This window comes from Stigmatopora nigra, chromosome 5, assembly GCF_051989575.1.
Source record: "Stigmatopora nigra isolate UIUO_SnigA chromosome 5, RoL_Snig_1.1, whole genome shotgun sequence".
NCBI lineage: Eukaryota > Metazoa > Chordata > Actinopteri > Syngnathiformes > Syngnathidae > Stigmatopora > Stigmatopora nigra.
This window is the reverse complement of record NC_135512.1, coordinates 8,598,704-8,622,115: the sequence shown is the minus strand read 5'-3', so window position 1 is coordinate 8,622,115 and position 23,412 is coordinate 8,598,704. Positions and strand designations below refer to the sequence as shown.

The 23,412-nt window shown below is 36.9% G+C and overlaps 1 protein-coding gene and 1 long non-coding RNA gene across 6 annotated transcripts in view; one reads left to right on the top strand and one right to left on the bottom strand.

The window, feature by feature from the left end:
- Positions 1-23,412, top strand: part of LOC144196528 (uncharacterized) — a 109,807-nt gene that overhangs the window by 57,674 nt on the left and 28,721 nt on the right. For 3 of the 5 annotated variants that reach the window (XM_077716802.1, XM_077716800.1, XM_077716805.1), the window contains 3 exons: positions 3,383-3,537; positions 4,849-4,913; positions 12,514-12,608. In XM_077716802.1, coding sequence (XP_077572928.1) covers positions 12,581-12,608 — 28 coding nt within the window. In that variant the 5' untranslated portion in view covers positions 3,383-3,537; positions 4,849-4,913; positions 12,514-12,580. The other 2 variants (XM_077716804.1, XM_077716801.1) reach the window with 2 other exon arrangements.
- LOC144196530 (uncharacterized) lies at positions 972-4,805 on the bottom strand. Its single transcript, XR_013326344.1, has 3 exons — positions 4,554-4,805; positions 1,826-2,035; positions 972-1,671 (listed from the first exon to the last, which is right to left on the bottom strand). It is a non-coding gene; the product is annotated as an uncharacterized LOC144196530 (long non-coding RNA).

Sequence of the window (23,412 nt, the reverse complement as noted above, 5' to 3'; positions counted from 1 at the left end):
TAAATTCATTCTCACAAGAGTCATGGGGGGTGCTGGATCCTAACTCAACTAACTAAAGGCAGGGAACACAGTGAATCGATGGCTTGCCAATTGGCAGGGCATAAACTTAATAGAAACTTTATTATTCTATTATTAATTTATAAAAATATTTGTTTATTTTATTTGTTGAAATATTGAAAATCAATCTCAATACATTATACAATAATACGGAAATCATATCCACTTTTTGTATCAATTTTGATCTGCTTTTCTTTTGTCTGCGGATCTTTTTACCCAAGTCAAAATTCACCCCCTCAAGGTAAATCATTACAGGAGCTTTGGTAGAGTGATTTCATGGCAGCGGATCGGAAAATGGCCCTTTGTTTCAACCGCATTTCCATCGAGAAAATGCTGATGGTTGCCAATAAGAAATGTGGCACGGTCGACGGGAATGTTACTCTGCCACTCGTCCTTCACTGACGCTTGATATGGTACATGCACAACCGTGCATAATGCACTAATGGTGCTTTCTCCTAAGTGTCAGAGAAGCTGCAGGTAAAGTGTTTTCTTTTCAGACAACTTTGATGCTGCACCGCCAGTGCACATTATTTTCGCTGACGCCAGTATCCTTGACAACAATACAATAGCAGTGCATAAATTGAATATCTTTGCTGGCGAGCCTCGCAAAGTTATTAAAGAAACAGTTGCTTTTTGAGAGTAAAGTGCCATGAGTGAGATGAGTATATTCCCAAGATTTTTTTTTAAACTGACAACTGTCAATATATAAATGTTTTTCAATTGTTTTCTATAATTTAAAGATTATAAGGATTACCTATTGGACAGGAACAAACATTACAAAAACAGGCTGATTAAAAAAAAGTATTGTTTTCTGGCGGTTGTTAGTAACAATAACAAATTGAATTGAAGAATGCTGAATTCAAGTTGTATTTAAACAATAGTTATACAAATCATACAGTTCAAAATTTCCACTTTCAAACATGAATAAAACATTGGATAAATTTCAAATATAAATTAAATTTTAGGGAGCTGGTGATAAAGTCTTCAAATATGAGACAAAAAACTATAAAAATATATTGTGATGTAATCTTTTTTTTTTATCAAATATCACTGTTAGGATATTATGCAGCAAAATGATTCATTGCATGACACTGATATCACAATGTAATGTTGGAGAAAAAATTTAACCTATTTTATAAGATCTATTTCTGTGTAATAATAGTCTTAACATCTTTAGTTTTGCCAAAATGTAACTTTTGAAATTCCTTAAACACCGACATAAAGTAGCATCAGTATTTCGAGTTAATTGTTATTTTTCATTTAGACTCATCTTTAAGAGCTTTAGCAATAGTTTCTCCAACGTAATTTGTTCTTAAGGGGCTAGAAAAGAATGCCATTGATGTGATAATTAAATGTTTTAAACATGGCCACAGGCATTTCCTTGCTCCATGAACGAAAAAGCACTCTGGGTGGCCACAAAATCAGCAAATTAGAAAGAGTATTTATTTATTCTGGGCTCCCCCTCCTCCTGTGAGTCCACAGCAGCAAAACTCCAATGGTGTGATGTTTCTCAATAGTTTCCACTCTGTGGTTCTCGGTGCAAATGACTCATCCCGAACAGCTAATCGCTTGTAACTTGGATGGAATGAGTGGACAAAGTCACACTTGCTTGCTCTTTACAGAAAAAGAAAATAACCATGACTGATTCCTTTGCCTGGAGAAAAGGTGATTCGCTTCAAACTGATTGGATTTTCAACACATTGCTGGTTAATTTAAGATGAACTTTCTTTGGCTAAATACAAAGATTAAAAGTTGAGTTTTTGTCTACCTCGCTCTGCAGTCAGAGATGCTTTGGTAACATCGGCGGCCATCAGTTTCGCGTCTGCCAAGTATTGCATGTCGCCAACTTGCTCCCAGTGACATCCCACTGTTCGGAGCATTGATTGGCAGGTCATGCAGCTAGTTCGAGCAGGAAATCAATAGCAGAGGACCTCCAGACCGTAGAGGGTGATTCTTGGAGGAACCGGCCCGCTGGACACTGCCAATCAGCAAGCACAAAATGTAAAGCCAGCCAGCCATGAACTCCCCCTATCTATCACCAGGCAGAAGCATCAGCTTGGATAGACGAATTTGTTTAGCCAGAACTTTCAAGAGAATGAGACGTGGAGAGAAGTTTTGGAGAGATGAATTTGCATTTCTTATGTTCATTCATATGCTAAAACTTCAGGGAGATCCAGAACCTTTGGGATTTGACTCTTTATCTTAACATGCACTAGTATCAGGTCTAACAGTCTAAGCATGACAGAGCAAGCTTATTAGCATCAAGTCAGTCATCTTCGACCAGTGAAAGACGCAGAAAGATACAAATGGAATATACACAGCTTTATTCACCCTCGAGCCTACTTAAAATATGGCCTGGGGGACCCTCGAGGCTGTGTGGGGTTGTTTTTGCCTTGTCCTTCTTGGTGGGATGTTTCCTACTTTTTATAGTGTATATGGTGTTTGCAAGCATTGAAATACTAAGGTGACACTAGTCACAATAAATCCTCAACATAGGTGGAAATGAAACCTCAAAACACTGAAGGACTAACTGATTTCATTTTGACCTGAAAAAGCATTCTCCCAAAGACAAAGCAGTTAATTAATATATCACAAAAGTCTATGTATTCGCAACTCTAATTCACTGACTTCGCGTGGTACTGCCTACACTGGGACAAAAGGATGATTTGAAAAAGTTTGTGCATGTTGGTTTCCTTGTTAAATCTCTGGTGTGCCCTGCTGCTACAATTTTGCATTATTAGCAGGGCTCAGCTTTGTTGGTCAAATGAAGGTCTGGAAAAGTGAACCAAATTGTATTGCATGGCATAAATGTGGCTTCAGAATTAGGGTCATTACCATACAGTTATATAATGTAACCATCTAGTTACCCCACCCACAAACTACTTGTCCCAGAGGAAACAAAATAATAGGCTACTCGGATCTAGCAGATGATACAGTGACAACTATTTTAATAAAAAATGTTAGTTCTCAATAATCACAATTCTTAATTTAAAAAAAAACTTTTTTTTAGTAAATTAAATATTCTTACCATACATTCCATGATTATTTGAATTATATATCAACATAGTTGGAACTTTTCCTTTTATTTTTTTTAATTTTAATTTGTTTTGTCCAATTAGTTGTGCAAATCTTCTATTGTTTGTTTCTTTTTCCTTCTGTTTTTTTTTTTATTTTTAATAGTTTTTTTACGTGACATGGATTGCAGGTGAAACACAATCTTTGACTTCTTGCATATATTTACACATGCATGTTAAATAATATGCACTTTCTAATTATAATAAACAAAAAAGCACCATATTTTATTCTTCCTTTGCATGTATAACAGGGGTCACCAACTCCACTATCCGCTTTTTCCATCTCTCCCTCCACTACCACACCTGCAACAAATGATCAACTCATCAGCATGCTGCCAAGAAAAAACAATCCTGATCATTTGATCCAGGTTTGTTGGAGGAAACACTGAAGTTGGTGACCTCTGATGTATGTATAATTGTTGTAATAAGTCTATGTGTACATTGTTTTAGAACGCAGACATGATTTAGTGCTACATTTTATCTAGCATTTGAACATGGCATTGTGATAAGGGGGAAACAAAACACCCACACATGGCAACCAAATGTAATATGATCACATTTCTAATATGAGGTTGGCATACCGAGTGAAGCAACATGGAAGCAGGTAATGGCATATTCTGTCAGAAGCCTAAAATAAATGTAGCACATCAAGACAAAGCCAAACAACTTTCCTAATGCATGCACACATCAATGCACAAACAATGCCATACATATAATTAGAATCACTTCAACACCTATCTGCTGTCACTGACAATGGCTTTGTTTCATCACTTTAAAATGCGCAGTTATCTGGGCATGTTGCACTTTACATTTCAAAAATGGGCCTTGGTTAAATGGACTGGAATGTATGTCTTATTTGCAGCTCTCACTTTATCTTCCTATGCTTGGTGGTTATTTATGTGATGAGCAACATTTGAAAGAGTCAATTAATGTGGTTGATTTGGCCAGTTGGAAGACACAATGGTTACATTTCCCTCAAGTGCTGATTTGATGTTGACACATTGCAATGTTTTGCTACCCTCATTGTCCTCCCTCAAGCTGAAATTCAGTTTACACTCTGCTGCATAATTTTATGAACACACCAAAGTGTATATTAAGTCTCCATTTGTGCAAAAAAATATCCATCTTAATTTTAGAGTACTCAGCTATTCTGTATTCGGATGACATTTAAATAATAGTGCATCACAGAGATACACCATTGTACATTTATGTTGACTTATGACAGTTTAAAGGCCGCATATACTATTTTAACCTCAGTTAAATTTATTTATCATCATCTACAGTCATTATGTGCAACTTAGTATGTTCCTAAAGCCTGAAGGATTCAACACCGGTCCACCTTTTCTGTTTTGACAGCTCTTTTTGTTAAATGGGTTTGCTTTTTCTCATGCCATTTCCTTGCTGACTGATGGATATACTTACATGTTGGACCTATCCGGTACTGTAATTCACCATGAAAAGATTGACATACCACAGTTTAGCTATTGTTGTGATAGCTTGGGGTTGCCCCAGCAACGTGGCAACGTATCATCTTATAGCAGAGGTCTCAAACCAATTCCACAAAGGGCCGCAGCGGGTGTGGGTTTTCATTCCAACAGATTTAGCACAGACTGTTTAACCAATGAGGTTTCATCTGAAACAAGCAGCTTCTGACTCTAATCAAATGATCACAGTTGTAAGACACCAGATTGATGAAAATGTATTCTTTTTCTTTCAGATTGAATGAAAACCTGCACCCCCTGCGGCCTTTTGTGGAATTGGTTTCAGCCTGCATATATTAAGGTAAATACCAGAAGTTTGAATCTTTTACCTCAATTGTGCATATTTACCATATATATAATTTCATGTATGCACAATATATAGCAATTTTAGGTATTTTAGTAATTTCTTGGTGATTTTATTTAATGAAATGTCCCAAGGATATTTTATATAAGTCAAAAGTAAAGGAGTGAGGATTGGAGTTGGTGACCCCTAGGCTGAAAGGTCAGTCAGGGTTTGATGACTTTAACTGGCCACTGGCTCTGTTTTTCAATAATTTTGAACCTTAAATATACTTTAACTTGTTGAAATTTGGACAGTTTGGTCCATCATACCTATTCCTCTGTCGTGTAAAGTTTACATGGCAAAATTTTGTTGTCATTTTGCAGAATCAGTAAAATCTGAAGACATTGTGTATTTGATGTTACAATCTCCAAATAAATGTAACACGTACTGATAAAAAAACATCTTGAATCAGACTGTTGGTAAATAGTTTGCTAACTTAATTGGTCATGTTTATTAATAAGGAAATCTGAAAGCATTGATTTTGATGTCACAAGCCTCTTACTGTTTGATAGCTGGCGCTCACGCTGTTTCCTGTGAGCGGAACTCTTGCTGTGTAGCAGTGATTGCAACATATCCTTCTGATTATTGTCACTGTTATTCGACACATTCTGATTGGACTTGTGTCGGATGCAGGGTTGTGCAAGCTTCATGGGAATATGCAAAGTGCTTTGGCAAATAAACCATCCTGAACACAATGGAGCTGCCGCAGCTTTTGTGGGTATAATTTGAAACAAATGCTGGTTTGGTCTCAAAGGCAGTGGAAAACACATTAGCGATAGAAATGCCAGCATGTCTTTTCTCCCCAAGATAACGCTCTTGGAGCATTGTGGTTAAACCACAGAAGGTTTGCTATTTAACTTTTCTTGATACAGTAGCTCGCTTTGCTAAGGACTTAAAAATAGCCCTGTATCCGAATAATGAGTCAATAAATACTTCATAAGAATACTTGCTCGCAATTCCTTAACAAAAAATTGCATATACTTGGATTTCCTAAATCTATTTGCTTCACATGTTACCTACTCTTTCATTCAAAGCTGCTATTCAGCTGTATTTTTAGGAATAAGTTCATTTCAGGGACTATGCAAAATCATCCTTGTCTCCCTCTCAAAGTTATTCCACCACTGCCGGAAATTCTTTGAGGATTACATGCTCACTGATGCTTCACGTTACACAAAGGCTTTAGTGGATATTTTCATTTGTGCGTGTTTTCATTTTTTCAGGACAAACCGGGGATTTCCTCCCATTGAGCTCTAATTTGACATTTATACATACAAAAGGCAAAAGGGATGTTGTGCTAGTTGTTTACATTATCGGGATCTGACAGCTGGATACTCTCTGTTCCATCATTACAATGACATCATCACGGACAGGTTCAGAACAATAAATCCTCATCTCATTTAACCTAAATACAAGGCTGATATTACAATCTGAAAGCAATTTAAGCCATTATCTTGAAGAAATCGACTTCCCCATCTACTACACGGTGACCCTCGCATGAAACCGTAGGCCTATTTGTTAATAACGTTAGGGAGTTGTCTTACAATAATGCAAACAAAAACAGGATGTGTGTTGAGTAGTGGATTGTTTAAATGCTCATCTAGCAGGAGGAAACATTTACAGGGATCTCGGCAAGGTTAATTGGCAGAGTTACGCTCAATGCTGTAAGCTATGTAATTACCTAGGTCCTTACTTTGCTAAGCTGTCTTTAGGAGTGGGTGTGCTGGTAGGATCACTGTTAGCATTATTCAAAAATGCATTTATTTTGAAGAAATGGTCCCTCTAGAGTTTGCAATATAATGATAACATTAACAGTTAATTGGCGCTTGAAATATCCCAGCTCACTCACAGTTTTATAATGAGAAGGCTTCAAAATACAAAAGTCTGAGGTACAGAGTTAAATGTTTCTCACTAACAATTCAAGTGGAATATACCAACTGATCTATATTTGACCTTTTTTTATTGCATACAGGGTTATTATATTTTTAATAATTCAAAAAATAAGATGAAACATTTAAAACCACATCTGAAAAAGTAATCTCACATAGAAACAGACATGATCTATGTTATTTAAACCATGTATATTACCAAACAAATTAAGACCCCAGTCCACTCCACTATGGTTATTGTTCTTAAAAAAAAATCATTGTTTCTTGCAACAATGTTTGTAATGGAATGCATTCGTGGCTCCAAGAGAAAAATATAGATTTTCCTAAGTAGCCATTCTATTAGAATGCACCAACATTTTGTGCTGCAACAAAGAATTGTCTGCTGATATGAAATAGTGCTGGTGCTTAGTCAATCTGTTGTTGATCTCTATACTGGAATAACAGACAAATGTCTCATCCAATTAGTTTTTTATCTTAAAAATCTATCATTTTCTTCATTCACTTGATATAAACGCCTCACATTTTTTCCCATGCAGCTTCATGTTTCTAACTTTCTGGAACTTTTAAGAAACATTCATCTGTTTGGATGAGGTCATTTTTATTTGTCTTTTATATGTCTGACTCCCAACAATGCAATTTGATGTAATATATTTGCACAGGCTTTTAGCTCCGTGAATGAGGAGTGTTTCCGTGCTAAACACACTTTGAGCTCTCTAGTAAAGATCCATCACTCACCGACCTGCTTCTGACATTAACTTTTTTGTCAATGCCAATGTCTCCAGTATGTCTGAAGCCTGAAAGTTTGGAGAGCTATTTTTTTATTTGCATGCTTTTAAATCCCCCAATCCAAGTAATGGACCAAGCAATTAATGCAACCGCAAGGCCAAAAGTGGTGATTCGTCATATACTGCTGATGCATAATCATTATATGGAACGTGACGCTTTTAAATTTGATTGGTTGATGATCATATTTCTATATAGTCCTGCCTGGAATCTCAACTTCTGAATATTTCGTATTAGGCCAGAATCAAGAGAAAAAATGTCCACTATATATGACATAATTATTTTCTATGGTCTGTGAATCAATTTTACTGTGACTCAAAACACAGGTGAATGAAAAAAAAAAAAGAAAACATACTTATCCTCCGCCTCTGTCAGTCATAGTGGGTAATTCCCAGCAGACCCATGCCTCGCGTACAGAAAATGCATCTTCTGTTGTTCCTGCTTGTCGTTTTTTTTTTTTTTTTTTTTTTGACAGTATAAGCCTGCGCGCAGGTCATTTATCATAGCTCTAATTTTAACTCCCAGAACTCTCTACCTCCTGTCTACTCTTGCCCTTAATGCGAAGCCATTTCAATAGCTATGAAGCCCCTAGGCTGACAACAATGAGATTAGTATGAATGTATTACCCCCTTGGGTGCCATAGCCTGTAATAAGTTTCACATTAATCGTATCCATTGGGGAAAATTTGTTTAGGACTTAATTACCATCATTTAAATTGTTGTGCATTATCAGAGATTTAAACTCAAAATTTTACTGAGTTTTATTTTACAACTTTCTTTTTGGCTCTTTTTGAAATGCTCTTAACTGTAAATACTGTACTTTGGCTTCAATTCATCTTTTTTTTCATTGTTCCTCCCTCATCCAAGATAAACTGAAAACTTGCTTACTTGTTTTATAATTTTTTATTTATTTTTTCGTTGCCTTTTATGGTTTTGAAGGTGGATTTTACTATTGCCTGATTTCAGTACAGCTAGCATTCACATTCTAAAAAATTATTAAAATATGATGACGATTATAACGTATTATCACATTAAATCATAGATTTTACTAATGAGGTTTGGTTTGACAGCTAAATCATTTGGTTTTTAAAGGCAATGAAGTATACAAATTGATCAACAGCATTGTGACTAAGAGAGCATGAATCTAGTTAATTACACCTTGGAGATCTGCACTACAAAATGTTTATATTTGCTGATAGTATTTAACCTTTGAGAAGCCCTGCAACATATGGCTCTTCACGTCACAAAGCAGCCCGCTAAACTGTCAGCTGTAACCTTTTCACAGCATCTTCCCTGTCACAAACATCATGGAGGGCAATGGAGTTGTTCTTTTCTCTTTTTTTGATGGCCTAGATAATGATTTATTAACAATGTGAGGTTGAAACTTCATTTTTTTTGTAATTAGTTGTTTGGCAGTATTTGCATTGTAGACATTGTTCAAATATAAACAAAAAAATACAAATATTGGTTTTAATTGCTGGTCATTTGGGAAAGTATCACTGGCTTTTCTGTGCAATATATTGGGAGTGAAGTCAAGTCTATAAAGCAATGTGTAATCAGCCATGAATCTAACGCTTCACCCGCAACTTCAGTACAGTTACGGTCTATAACTAAATGATACACTTGGTTGCTTTTGCTGAGCTTCCCGTTCCGCCCTGTCTTTGTTTATCAGAGGCATTATTTCCTCTGCTTCTTTTTTAAGGTGTGGATGTGTCTCGTCAGAACAAATTAAGCTTCTGAAAAAAAAATTCTGCCAAAGCCCTTCCTCATAATACATTTCCTGCCACTGGATGTCCTGTTTCTGTTTCAATAAATCAAAATGTCATTGTGGGATTAGTTTAAATTTGGTTCCTCAACCTTGATTTTCTTAATTTCCATTGTGGATCATGCTCAATGTAGTAGATAATAGCTTAGGAAGAATGTGAGAATAGAAGTCTTTCCCAGCTCACTAACCAGTGTACAATGTATGTCACAGTATCCATAAAGACATTATCAGTGACACGTAAGCCCATTTTTGCCAGATTTTGTTTTAACGTGCATTTTTCTTATCATGTGTACCACTATGACACCTTCTTTGCTCTATTAACGTCGCCTAAAATACAGTCTCTGTTTGAAATGACAAATTAGCTTGGCTTCAATAGTTCAGAGATGGTTACAGACAATTACGGCTTTTTTTTTCTCCAAAAAAGGGAAAATCCTACTACTATATCCATTAGTTTTAAAGACTCATTACAATGAAACATTGGTTTAACTTCTCAGATTAAGAAAGAAAGAAAAAAACAGGGCGGTAGCAATTTCACGAAAATAAAGTCTACACATCTTGCCATACAAGATTAATTCCCATGTCCCAGTGCATTTCCCAGCAGACCTTTCCTTTCAGTAAGCAAGCGCAGGGGTCAAAAAGGTGGCTGGCTATAGTAGAGAAGAAGAAAAATATAATAAAAATATCTTAATATACCTCCCTACCTTAGATGTCCTTTTCAAGTAACCTTTATGGAACACCAAAGCAGGTATTTAAAAAGGTCTATCAATTACTGAACAGTATGTACATTTTTTCTATATATATATAGTGTGTCATAAATGTGATTTGTGAGGTCGTCAATTTTCACTACAATACCATAATTACTTTTTCAGTCATAATGACTCTGCTGTTTTTACTTTGCTAATTGAGCTTCCCTTGCGGCGAAAAGGAAAATTAATACTCTGTATAAATCAATACAAAATGTTTTCATTTATCATTACAAATTGAGGGAAACTGAAAAGAGGAAGCTATCACAGAAGTCACTAGCTAAAGAATTTATTTATATGTATCTGTCTGACTATAATTGTCGAACCTAAGATTAATGTTTAAATTAAAGTGGTTTATTTATCTGAAGCTAAAAAATGACAAACATTGTATTACATTACTATGCTGTGTACATCTACTGACAACAAACCATTAGTGAATACATCAAATTAATAAACATCCAAAACATTGTTTACAGCCCTAGTGTCAATGTATTAAGTGGGGCACTTGCATACAAATTATGGAAGCACCGCACAAGTAAATTTTCACCTAACACAACTAGTCGTTCTTGGAATATGGTGCATTTTTATGTGCATCAATGTCCTATAGCGTCCAGGCTTTCTAGAAGAGACAGAGGGGTTTTGAACCAAGGCCAGAAGTCTCACAGTAACTCAGTGAAAGTGCTTCAGGAAGGCGTGTTGCTGTGCAAGTCAACAGTCTTCTACGGGAAGATAAGCAAGAGAGCAAACAAAGCTCTATTATTGGAGAGGCCTGCGTAAATATGTCAGCATGGAAATGTGTGAGGCTTGGCCTTTTAATGGTAGACAACTTGAAAGGTGTGTGCTCTCCTTTTCCTACCACTGGTCTCCACAAGAAGATGTCTGGAATACTGTATAATGAGGGCTGATTAGCGTGCTCCCAGATAATTACAGCGTGTGCATCACCCTTAGTATGGTAAATTGCATACATTACGGAATGCATCCTACATTTAACTACATGATTTATTCATAATACATTAGTTCATGTATAATAGGGATGGTTGTATCGAGACAAATACTCATGTTGTCAAACATCGGGAATGTATCTTTCTCAAATGGGAGTGTGCCGATATCTAAATCTTATTCAAACTTGAAGTACGTTTTTCAATCAACGCTTGATCATGTTCTTGCAAATGTATTGTGAATTAAAAATGCCCGATATTAATGATGTACATATTCAGCTATTCGTTAAATGAACAACTTTTTGAAATCGCCTGAGGTCAAGTCGGTTGGACACAGCAGGTGTATGCATTTTCTGTCCTTTTTATGACACCTCCTTCAACTTCAGTCATTATGCTTAGCCTTGTTCCTTCATTTCATTTGATGTTTGTATTGTGGCGCCAGTGCCTTGTTATAAATCCTGCACAAGACTTTGTATTACTTTGTTGTAGGATAATGTTTCATCCTTGTAGTCCAGACAAAAGTCACACTCCCCTATTACAGTCGGTGGCATATCGTATCACATTCTTGCAGTCTCTGTGAAAGAAAATGTGCTAATGAGTGAATTCCCACAGATGGACGGCTCATTGTTAAAATGCTTAAGCGAAGCCTTGTGGCATTTGCACGAGGGCTGCTTATTTAAATCGGAGTAAATAATTGTTTGCTGGTCTTTTCGCCTCCCCCTGATTTACTCATCAAATCTTTCCGTTAATGAGTGAAACCTATAACAACTAAAAGAACAGAACAATGGTCCTGATTGACTTTGACACATTGACTACGCTAAGCCTTTGATCCAACAACTCGTTTGTGCTTACAACGATGTCACGCTGCGGCATGCAGGACTTCAGATTTGTCCCCTTGTTTACTTCCTTTCAATTTAATGATGTCGTCGTGCCAGGGAAATATTTTGCTTCTTTTCCCACTTTTATTCATCTTTTTCCTATTCTTTATTTTTGAACAAAGCCAACGCACAATAAATTTGTTGTATTGAAGCAAAAGCAGAGAAGCCAGTTGGATTTATTTATGGATTTTCCATGCCTTGTTTTGTCCAGTCTTAGCTATGGGCACTCTGTCCTCCAGTGACTTCATTTCTTGCTCCTTAAAATTGATGACATACCCTAGGCTTTCTAATAGGAGGAGTATGTTTACTCCACTTGTGACCTTTTCACGTGGTTCAGTATATAGTATGACATACCAGTACATACTACATGTTTCTACTATATCCATCCTGCAGTATATTTCATTTGTTTTTTTGTTTTTTTGCCCCCCAAAGATAGCCCTACTATCTTATCAATGTCCTTCAACAGATGGGGAGAAAGGAGTGTCTTTTGGAATTATGATGTTAGCTGCTGACAGTTGCAATTAAATTTAAAAGTAACATGCTGTTTCTTTTCTGTCAAAATAAAGGGCATTGGTGCAAGGCTTTACCTGAAAATGGCTGGAAGCAAGAGTGGTCCACAAAACTTCATTCAGCATGGATATTGGAGCTGAGCAGAGTTCTGGTAAGCTGGCTGCTAATTTCTTTTCTTTTCTACCAGAATAGAACTTGTAGGCACTTTTGTGTGATCGCGTTATCTTTATAGATAAGGGAAGAAAAGTAGTGAAGGATTTCTTCTGATTTGTGTTGTGAAAACACTTATTTTTTGGCTTGATGGAAATGTGGTGGTTTCTGGGATATTTCAAGTTGCATTTTATGCTTCAGATAACTGTGATGGGTTTCACTCGACAACCATACATTTTTGTAGTGATAGAGTTGGAGTTGTTTGTGGGAAAATGCAAACATAAAATTGCTGCAAGTGAGGTCAGCACAAGTTGCCACAGTCTGCTAGAATGGCCAGATGCACAGAAATGGAAAGTGGAAATTAGTTTTATCGGATAGCGTAGCTTCAGTTATGATATATACTACTTACAGAATATATTAAATTAACGATGTAGCAATTTATTCCATTTGGCACAAAGAATGTGATGTGTGAATGGAAAGTGAAAAATATACATCTCCTTTTAATACTGTGTTTTGGTACTACTGTGTTTCACATAACTTTAAACAGTGGGAAAAACCATATATTATTATCTGTCTTTGTGGTTTGGAAGGAATAATGGATGTGTGTATGGTTATTATAATTTGGGGTGTTAGATGGTTTCATTGAGGCCATTGTAACATGACGTTAAAAGGTAAGGCGCTCTAGACTTTTGCAAAGTACTGTATATTGGACTGTTGTCACTGTTTTTCCTCTGAATTATAGTAAAACATGTACATTTGGCACCCAATTGGTGTCACTTTTCTGCTTTCTCCCTCTTGTACACTTTGTTCACACTATCTCACAGTCTAGAATGACTGCAAACTCATCTGACACTCAGAATGAGATTTAATGTAAAAGTGTAATAGAAATTTTGAAGAGAGTGTGCCCTGCTGTCTAAATGAATTCCCATCAGATTTTAGTGTTTTTTGGAGAGTATTGTTATGGGTTGTTGAGGCACCAGTGCTTTTTCTCTTGAGAGTGGCTTCCAACATATTGGCTTGTCTTCTTTGGTGATGATGGAGCCAACATTTTATGGGAGTTGTGTTTCGAGTGAAACTGAGTGCAAAGTGGGAAGTGGAGGGTTCTTGGGGTCAAAATTATGGGCTATTTTATTCTCTGCTGCCAATATCACGTTTGATAGGAACATTTGGCACCTCATGTTATCATTGAGAGCAAAATGGGGTTTCAATGTCAAAGCACGACTGTGAATCCCAAATCCCTGCTGTCAATAAAAACTGTTTATTGCTTATATACTATTATATATACACAGCAAAGTGGAGAATAATAAGACTTGATGTGTGCTCTTAAGTACTCTTTGAAATTTAAAAGGCAAATCTTTTCAATTCTTATAAAAATATGATATCTCTATTTAAAGAGATGTGCAACACAATTTCTCAGGCCAATGTAATTAATAACTATTCATCCCTATCGAATTACATCAATGATTTCCAGTTATTTATTAAACTATAATTTGTGCGCCCTTCCAAATGGTCATTGTTATGTATTGTAGTGACAAATCAATGGCAGTTTGCTTACAAATTAATAATGCTCCAGCAAAACTATTCAGTAATTCTCGCCATTTCCTAATCTCATTAAAATAGTCCGTTTGTAGATTATCTTTGCATTAGTTTTTTGATGTTCATTACCAAGTAAAAATATCACACCATGTTCTAAGGGACTGTGGACTTTTGCTCTAATAAGATTGGATAAAAACACCAAAAAGGCAAACGAGTTTATTGTTTATATGAATTGGATGCACACTTAGCATGAACAAATTACTGATTTGGGTTCTGTTTTAGTTTTGCAGAAAGTTGTTTTTTTTTACTCTACTATATTTAGTCTTTGCATTTGAAACTTATAGCAAGAAGTTAATTGGTTGAACTATCTTTTAATTAGATTTCTATTGTTTTCACTGTGACTCAAATTATGACGAGATAGAAAAGAGTTTTAGGGGGGAAACATATTTTGCTAACAATGTTGTGGATATATTGGGCAAACATGAGGTCTTTAACAGGATCAATATGGCCAACTCTTCAGACTCTAGTACAATTGTTATGAACACATAATCACATTTTAAGAGAGTTATTATTTTGTGGGAGCATTTTTGTTTCACATGTCTCTAGTAAACTCACTTTGGTTGTCCTAGCTGAACTAATTTTCTGTTACGATGGGTTCAGAGATCACCAAGTCCAGTCCTCAAGGGCACCTACCCAGCCTGTTTCAATGTCTTCACCCCTCCAACATACCTGAATCCAATGATCAACTCCTCAGCAAACTGTCCAGAAACCTGATAATGACCCTGATTATTTGATTCTGGTGTGTTGGAGAAGTAAAAATAGAAAAAAGACTGGATAGGTGCCCTCAAAGTCCAGAGTTGGTGACCCCTGAGTTAGTTATTTCTCAGAAATGTTCTCATTTGCAGCCATTACCTGTCTGTGTCATATGCTGTATTTCTACAGTTATATAAATAGCTACTGAACGAGTTAAACCCAGGTGGCCCGGTGGATGAGTGGTAAGCGCATCGGCCTCACTCTTCTGGGATCCAGGGTTTGATCCCAAGGCGCCCAACAATGTGTAGAGTTTACATGTTCTGTTTAGTTTAGTTTAGATCAATCTGTAAATGGAGGAGACACATGATGGCCTCCAGCGTACCCAGATATCTGGCAATTAATAGTGAAAAGGTATGCCATTCTTATGCTGAAAAAAAAATGAAAATAGAAAACAAATTGGGGGGTTATAAATTAACCAACAGCTATATCACAGTTCTTAACCTGGACTAAACAAATCTCAAAGTGCAATGAGAGATGAGGTAGAAGACTTGCATTTGTGCAGCAGGGGAAAAGAGACTCAGAACGGGTTCTGCCTTGTTGATCCAATATGACATTGATAGACAGCAGCTGAAGGAAAGCTGCTAACCATGTTTGGCATGGTGGTTTTGAAAAGACGTACGTGACTGCCGATCCAAAGTTGACTGAGCACGGATTCTGTTCGGAAATCGCCCCAAGTGGTTGTGCTGAAGAGATGCGAGAATCAAAACTACCACATGCAGTATAACTCCCTCCCATGACTTTCCATCTTTTCTGCTTGTGTTATTCTCGACTTGAATTACCCATAAATACAGCTGCTATTTTTACATACGGGTATAAACTTTGTGGAGTTAGGACTCGCATTCTTACCCCAGGATAGCAAAATGTGCAATCTTTGGCACAAAGTGCAGCATTGTTTTTTTTTCTCAGTTGAATATGCTCATGCAACTTTTATGTATAGAAAAAGCTGTTCCATAGATTTTAAACAGTACTAATGAATTCTGATGGAAATACTATATTACAATTTACTTTATGAGTTGAATAACTACATTGAAAAGGTTTCCTTTCTACTTCCACTCTCGCAGTTTAAAATGAGTACGATTTCATGTTTAATCAAAAGTCGTTGACTATGGGTTATATCTTTGGATAACTCTGCCTGCAGTACTTTGTATTCTCTAGGGAATTTTTCAATGCAATTGGTTGATCGATTTTTTTTTAACCGACACGTATATGTCACGTTAAATAAAAAAAAGATAGATCTTAAAAGCTGTGAAAACTAATGCGCTCTCATTTTTGCCACACTAATTTTTTAAAGAATAATTATTTGAAGAACAAATGTCCCCAAAGGCTGCAATTAATGATAATCTTATTACACTTGATGGCCCCCAAGTGATCTGGCTCTCATGGCTTTGCCCGAGCTTCTCATGGTGTTACTTAGTTAACACTCATTTAAAATAAAGAAGAAAAATAGTGTATAGGCTCGTGTGGAAGTTGGGTAAGACTTTTTTTTCAAGACACACATTGAGCCTTAATGTAATCCCTCCCAGTGGTTTTATCACTTGACATTTGGCAAGTGTTTTAAGTCATTATCGACACCACGGATGGCACACAGGTGAGGGGGTATAAATATAACATATAGACTAGGGGTGGGTCTACTCACTAATGAGTCTGTCAAAACTGAAGTCTCAAGAGAACAGAGCTCTTCCACACTGGCTTACAAGGGCTGTCAATGCTTAAAGAAAGGAGGGAATTCAACAACCTTATTTTTTCTTTCTCTTTTTTTTTCTTTTGCTTGCGCTTGAGACCAGGGCCACTCACAACTTTTAATTAAAACATTCCCCTGAGCATGGACACCCTAAGCAAGCAATACAAAATAATGTAGAACAAATGCACTGCATGTATTTGATTGATTTAGTAATGTGTAGTCAGGGAGATAGGGAAGACAGAGCTTCACCTGCGAGTCACAGTTAGGGGGCAAAAAACAACTGAAATTGATTTTTTTTTTGCATTTTAGTTATCTGGATTCGTGTTAATTATAAAAGCCAAATTGTCAAAGATTTTATCATTAAAGCTGATAAATTCCTTGTTCAATTTCACACAAACCAGACTAAGTATAACAGCTATTTAGCTGTCCTCGGATCTATCTACACACTGATATGCAGAAGAGAGGCAACTACCTAGTCATCTGGCCAGCTGAGATCACAATAATATATCCACTCTTAACACGTACTATCATGCCAACCCATTGTGGACCACTCCTATCCATTGGAGATCTCTTTTTTTAGTCTTTTCAAAATTTTGCCTTCACTTTCCACCTCGTTGCTTCCTGGATGCTTGAAGAGGATTTACTATTTGCACTGATAAATCCTGCTAAATTAAGAATGAGACATTTTCTTGGAAAGGGGAATGTGGTTGTGGTACGTTGTACCCTTGCCAAAGTGTGTTAGGGCGATTTCTTAGCTCGCTATGAGACAGTGTGTGTGTGTGTGTGTGTGTGTGTGTGTGTGTGGGTTAAAATGTGTTCCAACTGTTTGGCACTCTTGCACACTCGTTGATTGAGGCGCAGCTGCACAGCAATTCTAATATTGAGTCATGATGGCCATTCAATATGTTCCTCAAATTAATTCTACAATTTTCCTAATTTTGATAGTTATTTATTTATATGCAAGGTGGCTGTGTTTAATTAGTATCCTTTGGAGTGCCTGCACTTATTTTTTTCCCCCACATAATGTAGGGATAATTAATAGAACATTCGTAGTGTCCGAATATTTTTGGTCAGTTAATTGTGATCTTTTTCTTGTTGGGGAAAAAAAATGGAAAATTGTTTTATTTGCAACTTGATAACAAACCAAGCCAATAGCCAGCAGTACAAAGTTATTATTTAAATTCATATTATCCTAATCTTTTGCACACAGTAGTTTTAGGTTAACAGACTGCTATGGTAATGGCGTCGGTTTGCATACAGACAAAATATGGGGGACAATGAGAAAAGTCAAACATGATATCTACGTGCTTTTGCATTAAAGGCCACATGAATCCATGTGTGTTTGTAATCCCATATTAATGACCGAATCCACATCAATTATTTTGTGATGTCACAAACAAGTCTGATCACTTTGGTAAAGGTAAAGTTCAGCATTAAGCTTGCATGCTTTCACCACCTGCTCCCAGCTACCTCCGGACGCCAAAAAATGGTTGTCTGGGGACGCTGAAGCAGCAAAATGAAATCTGTTTTTTGTGTTTACAAAAAAAAAAAAAAAAATCCTGAACATTACATGCATGGATCTCATTTGCATCAGTCTCCAAGCACCTGCAGGATGTCTTTATATTGGAACCTTTTTAATATGACCACAGAGAAAGGAAAACACCTGTAAGTGTGATCATCTGGTCGCAATAAACAGCTGCTTTCAAAAGCAACTCAGCAATTAGTGTTATAATGTAAGTGTCTGGGGGAGATGGGACACATGATTAGGTACTTTTTTTCTTTTTAAACTTATCTTTGCTGTCCAAAATGCATCGGCATGAAATACAACTAAAAAGAATAGCAAACACAGGAAAACCAATGATTATTTTTAAAGTTCTTCGCGAGAATACTTTGTAAAAACTTTTTTTAAAGTATGTTTATGACCAAAAATGTAATGGATAAGTATTTTAGGCCAAAGAAAACTTTATGATAACAAAAGGAATGTCAAGAAAGTCTTGTAACTGAGTTTGTGATGTCTCTTTTTGAAAGTATATTATTTATTATTTAGTTTACCCTGCCTATTGGATGCTGTTTCTTTCTCTCATTGTGCAGCTCAACCAAAACAAAGCTCTTTTCAGCTCTGCTGATGTGAGTTAACTAAAACTAAAATAATTCTATGCTGGCATGTGTGTCAGATTTTCTTTGCAAGTGTATAATATGTGACCACCAGTCAGTTTTTTTCCCCCAGTAGTAACAACAAGCATGGGATCTGATGTCTGGGTCCCTTGCCCCCATAATTGATGAGTCCAATATTTACTCTGTTACCTGAGTGTTGTAAACATTTATTATTATTCCTACCCTGTCGGCTGAGCGCAAGAGAAGAATAGTCCGGCCTGCAGAGAGTAGCTGTCATTTTGACAAATGACACAAATGAATAAAACCTCATAATTACTAGAAGAAAAAAAAGTACATTCCCTACCTTTATCCTGGGTTAATATGCATTTTAATTTTTTTGTCAGGATTATTGAATTTCATGCCGCCTTCACTACCCAGCCAGTGTGTAATACAATATAGACAGAGGCAAGTTCTCAAATATCAAATTTAATTTGCTATTCCCCTTGGAGGCTACATAATCAAGTTGGGACATTATTGTGTTTTTATTGACATTAGCATTGTTATTATTCTGAACTTTGTAAGTATCAGTTACCTGAGGTTGCCTGGCTGCTTTTTCAGGAAAATATTTACTGTATTTTGTCATCATACAATCTAAATAATATCTCATTACCAGAAGATACTGTCTCTGGATGTGATGATGCAGTATAATTTTAATGTAGACCACCTCCCATTTCTAAATTATAGACTTCCTGGAGTTTTTATGTGTGTTTTATTGTGACACCTCAAGCAAGTGACAAAGCAACCTGCTGTATGCTACACGAGCCTCGAAATAGGATATCAATGAGACACATCCGATGTGCTATTAAACGGAAAGGCACTGCGGCTTGGCCTGGGCTTTTAGATCTTCTTGTAGTGAGTGTAATTGGATGAAGTCTTCCATAATGTGCATGTGTTTTCAAATCAGCACGTTGTGGTTCACGAGTCGCAGGAATAAGGTGGAGGCAGTGAGGAGAAGTGTAAAAGCTCTCAGCCAAATCAGCTATTGCTGAGATGGAGGGATAAGGGGTAGAATTATGGCAAGAAGGTGTGGGGGTGGCGGTCAGGTCATCTTATAAAAACAGACGGCTGTAATGTACAGTAGGCTTTGCTTAGACAAGATGACTGCTGTGTGCCATTAAGTGCAGAAAAAGGGAGACTGCAGAGAATTTCTTTGTTGGAGAAAAGGAGATCGTTTTTAATTAACAGGCTAATGTTACTGCGCATGACGTATTTTTAAAAAAGAAAAAAATTGGGGCACCTGACCATTACAGATAATGAAGTCTGGGATTTACGTTCAACAAGATTTTAGAGAGTACTTGTGGGATATATTTAACCTATTTTAGACTTGAAATACAACTTTGCTAAGCTTCTGTTGTTGTTGTTTCCCAGTATTACTAGATGAGTTTTGCTTTGTACATAGGAATACGGTCACAAAAGAATGCAAATGCTGTTTTTTCATTGGTCAAGTAAATTACTCATTGTCACCTTATTGTATCTTATCAGGAAACAGTTCTATATTCTGAAAATAATCATTTTCTTTCTATGACCCCTGTGGGGATAAGCGTTTCAGAAAATGCTGAATTAATTGATGAATGATTTGTTTTATACTCTTAACATGGAACTATCTTCTGCAATAATTTGTTTGTGTCCTTTGGCAATGGTGGTGGGTTGCTGAGGCCTACTGTAACCAGAAACATGTATTTTAGTCATGAAAACCCACACGGTACTCAATGTTTGATAAGCAGTAACATCTAGAACACACCAACACCATTCACCTGCACATGGGATTTTATATCACACCAAAAAAATAGTTACTGAACCACACACATTCTGCCATTTTTACATCTGTTTCACTTCATTCTATTTTCATGAATCATAAAATCAAAAATACCATTGTAAACAGCAACAGCTGTTTTTGTTTTGTTCATTTAAAGTGGGAAGTCAACCAAATGGAGGGAAGTAGACTGTGTGCAGTAGAAAATTGCCAATAGTGGATATGCTTTAATTGCATTATCCGTCATGGTACAAACAATATGTGATAAAACTCCCAGACAACCTGATTCCATTTGAGAATCTACCCTCTAAAGTACTTTGGCAATAGCCACAATCCTACATACAAGTATTGTATATTATGTCAGACATTTGTCCTGAAGGAAGGCAGTTTATCATGTCCATTCGTCCTGCCGTCATGTTAATTAGCAGAGAAAAGATGGGAGTGAAGTTACCAAAACTTTGCACCTGGCACACTTGAGAACACGGACAGAATGATACAATTACAAAAACTAATGTTGCATGTTTTACAAGGGAGTCCTCTGTAGGCACTGCCTTCACACCAACTACTGTACTCACAGTAGTAAGTAATACATGTGTGTTTGAAGTTTGTGCATTTACCTTGGTTATCAGAGTACATTTTAAAAGGAGAGAGGAAACAGACTTGTAATGTACACTCATCTAAAAAAGCTTTGGCAGCAATGAGAATTTTCCCAACAAGGGATGGCATAAGGAACAAAAAGGAAATCGAAATCGCTCAGCGGCAGACAACATTTATCTTCTCAAGTGACTTGTCTCTCTTTGCGGATGTTTGAAAGTGAGCAAAACTCAAACAATCTCGCTCACAGGAGGTGTTTTTTTTCTATTTAAACCTTTTAGGACCCATAGTGGCATATCTAAGGGTTGTACAGATCTCTTTATAAAGCATGCTCCAGAGGCATTTTAAGAATATTTACCCTCAAAGTCTCTTTTATAACTTTTAAAACTTTTTTTTTTAATCCACTGATAAATTGAAGTATTATGGGGAATTGGAGTTTGATGGGTTTTTTTGGTGGGTCAGTAATTACACAGGCTCGTAACACTAGGAGGGCAAACCTGTCAAATGAAAATAGGTGCTAAAGGAGGTGATACATTTTTGTAAGATCAACTACGCATATGCAAAAGATTTTGTGGAATATAATGGAGATACTGTTTTAAACCTTGCATTGCAAGAGGGAAAACTACCTTGAAAACTAGATGGTCAATGGTCCCAAAGCGCAAAAACCTCACCTCACCAAGAGTTATTTCTACAGCATTTTTATTCTTGTATTCTGCTTCACCTTGGTTTGAGTTTTAATATGGTAGACTGATTTGTTTTCCACTTTTAAAACATATTTTTCCTGTGGCATTACCCTTACCATATTAGCATCTCACGCCCTCGTGAGGGTGTTTTAAAAGTCACAGATTGCTTAGTTGAGATGTGACGAGGCAGCGTGACGGCCCCCAGCTGGACCAAGTTCTGCAAGGGTGGTCTCGGTGACATTACGGCAAGCGGCGCGTGACAAACCACCGGCACACCAGTTGTGACCCGCGAAATAATCTCCGACAGATGAGGACAAGGGCCATGTTGGCTCGCACTCTCACCCGTTGCCCTTTTGGCTCGTCCTCTGCAACCGCAATAGAGTGAGCTTGAAGTAGGTGTCAGAACAACGTGCATCCGGCAAAAAAAAAGGAGCATTGCTTTCTGGCAGGTGATGACAAGTAAATGACAGGGGAGGGAAAAAATTAAACACATCACCCTGATGTTTTACCTCTCACGCTGTCAATTAGTCTCAATCAACTGCGTCGTTCCTGTTTAGGGATGTTATGACAATCTTGCTCTGTCTTCCGAATCTGTCAAGACATGATAAACCTACACTATATGTTATTTCAACACTTCTGTCAGCTGTCAGCTATGGGAGCTTCTCCTAATTGTGTTGACAAGCTGGACAAAATGGGCACTGAGGCATTTGATCGAGATTTTGGACGAAACAAATGAAATGTTTGACTTGTTCGTGACGTACGTTTGTTTTTTTTCGCCACAAAGTTGATCTAAAATTTTAATTTTCTCAAAGGTTATTGGAAAAAACTTGGTTATATTTCACAAAGGTGAAGTTCAGCTTATCTATGGAGCGAGTGGGCCACAAGGTATTTTTAACTGGAGTCTCGGCAGGCTTCCTTGGCTAAAAGGGACTTAAGTGAAGTGGGAAGCAACACTGTCAATCTCAGCCTTCCTCTGAGAGTCAATTAGGAGATAAACAGGGCGACGTGTCTTTAGAGATGCGGGAGACGGCAGATAGGCTGTTCCGCTGATGTCCTGGGGCAAGGTAAACGGGCAGTATAGCACTGCTGACAAGGATGTGCACCCGAGAGGAGCTTGTATGTGTTTGTATGTCTGCATACATCGACGGTGTGCTAAACACGGCATATTTTGCTGGTCTGTGTGTGAGTGAGTGTGTGCTGTGAGCTGAATGTCACCCTCATTCGTTCCAAGAGTAGTCAATCTGGAAATGAAAGCTGCTGAAATTGATTTCATGTTGCTCTCAATGCATTTATTTAAATTCAACACTGTGTTTCCTACTTATGGGTATGGGAAATGATCCTGTGTTTTAAAGGCATGGTAATTTACTGAAGGTAATGGGTTTTATGATTATATTTTTTTTTATTCAAACTTCCAGCAAGGCTTTTTTTTATTCCATTTTTCTATATTATTTAAAGGTTCAGCCAACTTATCAGATGTAGACTTTATCATTTAGCCCACCATGTAACTATATTTTATCATTATATATAAAATGTATTCATAAAACGAAGTTTTTACTCAGTGGCCTTGCAAAACGGGGAGAGAAGTCGTAAT